Source organism: Colobus angolensis, unplaced genomic scaffold (genome assembly GCF_000951035.1).
Source record: "Colobus angolensis palliatus isolate OR3802 unplaced genomic scaffold, Cang.pa_1.0 Scaffold9, whole genome shotgun sequence".
Taxonomy (NCBI): domain Eukaryota; kingdom Metazoa; phylum Chordata; class Mammalia; order Primates; family Cercopithecidae; genus Colobus; species Colobus angolensis.
In genome coordinates this window covers 5,581,386-5,586,314 of record NW_012122931.1, presented here as the reverse complement: position 1 = coordinate 5,586,314, position 4,929 = coordinate 5,581,386, and the positions used below count along the sequence as shown (strand labels likewise).

The following is a 4,929-nucleotide window of genomic DNA, read 5'->3' as shown; positions in this document are numbered from 1 at the left end:
TCTTGGGCTCAAGCCATCTTCCTACCTAATCCTCCCAAAGTGTTGGGATTACAGGCGTGAGCCAATGTGCCCAGTCTGGCTAACTTTTTAATTTTTTGTAGAGACGAGGTCTCACTATGTTGCCAGGACTGGTCTCAAACTCTTGGGCTCAAGCTATCTTCCTACCTAATCCTCCCAAAGTGTTGGGATTACAGGCGTGAGCCAATGTGCCCAGTCTGATTCACTTCTTGAATTTGAGGAATTGTGTCTTTCATCAATTCTGGAATATTCTCAGACATTATCATGCTGAAAATGATCTCTTTTCCATCCTCCTCATAATCTATCTCTTTCCAGGTCTTCTCTAAGCCATACGTTGAACTCTTTTATTCTTTTCAATGTGTTTCTATTTTTATTATTTCTCTCTTTATCTTTGTTTCTTTAAAAAATATATTTTTAGAGGCAGCGTCTCACTCTGTTGCCCAGGTGGGAGTGCAGTGGTGTGATCATAGCGCACTGAACCTTGAACTCCTGGGCTCAAGCAATCCTCCTGCCTCAAGCCCCAGTAGCTAGGATTAAAGGCATGTGTCACTGCACCCAGCTAATTTTTTAATTTTTTTTGTAGAGACAGGACATCTTGCTATGTTGCCCAGGTTGGCCTCAAATTCCTGGTCTTGTGATCCTCCTGCCTTGACCTCCCAAAGTGCTGGTATTATAGGCATGAGTCACTCCACCTGGCCCTCTTCATCTTTGGGGGCTACATTCTGGGTAATTTCCTCAGTTCTGTCTTTCGGTTCATGAACACTTCTTCAGCTGCGTCTTATCTGCTATTTAACCAACCCATTGAAATTTATTTTCAGTGGCTACAGTTTTCCTTTCAAGAAGATCTTTGTTTTTCCTTCAACTTTGCTTCTTATTTTTGTTTTCGTTGTGTTGTTTTGTTTTGTTTTCTTTTTTTGAGACAAGGTCTGGCTCTATCACCCAGGCTCGAGTGCAGTAGCATGATCTCGGCTCACTGCAACCTCTGCCTCCCAGGCTCAAGCCATCCTCCCAACTCAGACCCCTGAGTGGTAGCTGGTACTACAGGTGCTCACCACCATGCCTGGCTGATTTTTATATTTTTCATAGAGACATTATGTTGGCCAGGCTGGTCTCGAACTCCTGACCTCAAATGATCTGCCTGCCTTGGCCTCCCAAAGTGCTGGAATTATAGGCATGAGCCACTGCACCTGGCTGCCTCTTTTTTCACAGTGTCTTTTCATTTTATTTTATTTTTTTCTTTTAATAATTTAAAACACAGTTATTTTGTAGTCTCTTTCAGAGTGTGGTCTTATCCCAATTTCTTGGTGGTCTAATTCTCTTCTTGTTTTGTCTGCTGACACTCCCTGTTGCGGATCAGTTCATCCTGTGGTTTGCATTTTCAGCTGTGAGCTCCTGTTCAGTAAGGATCTTGCCTTTTTGTTGGGTTCTCAGTTGCAGAACGGCTTCTTCCTCCAGTTGCATCCTCCCAAACTGCAGTACTGGGTGATCTCCCATTTTTTTCTTTCAAGATCAATTATTTTTGTTGTTGTTGTTGTTGTTAAATTTTGTCCATATTCCTAGCAGGAGCAGTGTCAACATTAGCTCAGTCTGCTAGGTTACTAGAACCAGAAGTCAAATTTAATAGATTATAAAGGCATCATTTAAAATCAGTAGGGAAAAGATGAGCTATTTATTAAATGGTATTAAGACAACTGTCCAATATCTGGGGCTGGAGGGAGGCCGTTAGCCTTAACATACACCATAACTAAAATAAATCGCAGACAAAATGAAAACTTAAGTATAAAAGTGGAACTATAAAAGTGCTAGATGAAAATAATGTGATGGGAAAGGCCTGTTTAATTATTCAACAGATGGTAAAATCCTCCTGAAGCTTTGCTACAAAAAAGTTTAAAAGTTATGTACATGGAAGAACTATGAAAAAAGCCCTAAAAAGCAAGTGACCAATTAAGAAGATATTTACAAGAGATGATAAAGGCTTAATATCCTGCATCTACAAAGAGCTCTCACATATCCATTAGAAGACACTTAATACCTAGTAGGGACATATGCAAAGGACATGAATTAGCAATTCACAAAATAAGAAATACAAATAGCCAACAAGCATATGAGAGTAGGTTCATCTTCACTAATAACAAAAGAAATACATGTTAAAACAAGTTATCCTTTTGCTCTATCAAATTGGCCAAAAATTTCAAAAAGATTAAAATATTCTGTGTGGTGAAGGAAAAGAGGTTCTACAGAATCCTTCTTCCTTTGGTCTCAAACTCATGGCCTCAAGCAATCCTCCCATCTTGGCCTCCCAAAGTGCTGGGATTATAGGCATGAGCCACCACACCTGCTGTCTTATTTGGAAAAAGGTACATTTTGTCAATGTAATTAAGGTAAGGATTATTTATTTATTTATTTATTTATTTATTTATTTATTTTGTGATGGAGTTTTGCTCTTTTTGCCCAGGCTAGAGTGCAATGGCGTGATCTCAGCTCACTGCGACCTCTGCCTCCCCGGCTTAAGTGATTTTTGTGCCTTAGCCTCCTGAGTAGGTGGTATTACAGGTGTGTGCCACCACATCCGGCTAATTTTTTGTACTTTTAGTGGAGATGGAGTTTCACCATGTTGGCCAGGCTGATCTCAAATGCCTGACCTCAGGTGATCCACCTGCCTCAGCCTCCCAAAGTGCTGGGATTACAGGCATGAGCCACTGCGTCCAGCCAGGATTTTTTTTTTTTTTTTTGAGTCAGGCTCTCACTCTGTCACCCAGTCTGGAGTGCAGTAATACAATCACAGCTCACTGCAGCCTCAAACTCCTGGGCCAAAGCAATTCTCCTACTTCAGTTTCCTGAGTAGCTGGGAAAGGAGGTGTGTGCCACTATGCCCAGCTAATTTTTCTACTTTTTGTAGAGATGGGGGGTCTCACTGTGTTGTCCAGGCTGTTCTCAAACTCCTGAGCTCTAGCAATCCTCCCACCTCTGCCCTCTCAAAGTGTTGGGATTACAGGTGTCAACCACTTTGCCTGGCCAAGTTAAAGATCTTGAAATGAGGAGGTTGTCCTGGAATATCCAGGTGAACCCTGAATTCAATGTGTCCTGATAAGAGACACTCGGGAAGAAGACAGACAGACAGACAGAGGAGGAGACTGGAGTGATGAGTCCACCAGTCCAGGAATACCAGCAGCTGAGAAAAGCTGGAAAATGCAGAGGAGCATTCTTCCCTCGGATCTTGGGAGGGAATGCAGCTTTGACGACAACTCGATGTTGGCCTTGGAGCCTCCAGAGCTGTGACAGAATGAATTTCTGTTGTTTTAAGCCATCGAGAGTGTGCTCATTTGTCCAACAGCCCTAGGAAGCCAATACAGAGTGTCACTGGGACATTTTGGAGGGTAATTTGGCAGAACGTAGCACAGGCCCTAAAATGACCAGAGTTTTCTTTCTAGAAATTTCTTAAGATTAATAATTGAGAACTTGTCAAAGATCCCTTAGCAAGGACATTCACTGCAGCCTTCTTCTTTGAAGGAAATTGAGTAAACAACCTATATGTTCAATAATAGGATGGCTTGAGTAAACAATGGTTTAGCTGTGTAATGATAAAGATTAAAAATAATTATAGCCACAGCCAACAGTGTGCTTTGGACGGACTCCACTTGGAAGGAGTGCTTCCTGCCCGTTTTCTCATGTAATTCTCACCACAATGCTATAAGGCAGGCTTTAGTAACCCCATCTCCCAGAAGACGACCACACTGAGGTCAGAGAGTGTAGCCACCAGTCCAAGGTCACATAGCAAGTAGCCAAGATTCTGATCCTAACCCTTGTGCTATGCCTCCACCACCCAACAAGGCAGATCATGGTGCAGCCTTCGGATACCAAGATGCTGACGACAGGTCTTTACACAGAAGGATGTCGGTGGCATAGTGTTGGGTGAAAAAAGCAGTCAAGCACGTACCATTTTTGCAAAAATAAAAACCACATTCAGTGTGCAGAGAAAAAAAAAAGGCTGGAAGGATTTACTGTGCACGTTAGCAGGGAGGTTACCTCTGGGGATGGATTCAGTGATTTTTATTTTCTACAATGAGCACATACAGCTTTTGTCATCAGGGCACAATATTAAAAGACAAAGCAGCGCTGGCGGTCGGACTGACCACGCCTGCCTCTGAGGTGGTTCTGGGAAGTGAGAAAGAGCCAGCTGCAGCCCAGCCGGCCGGGACCCCGGCGTCTGGCTCTCCCCTGCCCTTGGTCTTCTCCCCAGCACTGTCCGTACCTTCCCTGCACCTGCGTTTCTGCGGGCATCGATTTTTCCATCCTTCAGAGAAGCGCCTGAGGAAAAGGAAAGAGCATCTTTGGATCAATGAACACATCCCTGAAGCTAGGGGTGGGGGTGGCCGCGGGTCGCGCCTGCTTGTCACTGCTGGGTCCAGGATTTGAGGGGAGGCTCAGCGGGGAGAGGCGAGACTGGCTGGGTTGCCCAGGGCGGCGAGTGTGTGTGTGTGTTGGGGGGCGTGGGGAGTGGTGGAGGGTAGGTGTGGTAGGGGTCTATGTGAGGTGTGGAGTCGGGGGACTGCATACACGTGTGTGGCAGGAGATGGGTGAGCATCCTGGGGTGCCTCAGGGAGCGGGTGTCATGGGCTTCCTCCGAGGGGCTGCTCTTTGCCTAGAGGAGCAGGGAACGGTGCAGCCTCCTCTGTGAAACAGTCTTCCATAACTCAGTTCACGGCTGTGTGAGGAGGGGCTGGTACACACCCATTGCCCAGATGGGGAGACTGAGGTCTGTGTGTGTACGTGGTGGGGATGGGGAAGAGGCGGATGGAGACAGCAAAACGGCATTGTTTGTGTCCAGTGTAGAACAGAATCTTTTTTTTTTTTTTTGAGGCGGAGTCTCGCTCTGTCGCCCAGGCTGGAGTGCAGTGACCGGATCTCAGC

General features: G+C 45.1%; 1 protein-coding gene across 1 annotated transcript in view; it reads left to right on the top strand.

The window, feature by feature from the left end:
- Positions 1–4,434, top strand: part of LOC105504153 (chromosome unknown open reading frame, human C9orf106) — a 74,801-nt gene extending 70,367 nt beyond the window's left edge. Inside the window, 1 exon segment of the mRNA XM_011931442.1 lies at positions 4,259–4,434. Coding sequence (XP_011786832.1) covers positions 4,259–4,434 — 176 coding nt within the window.
- Positions 4,435–4,929: the final 495 nt, after the last annotated feature.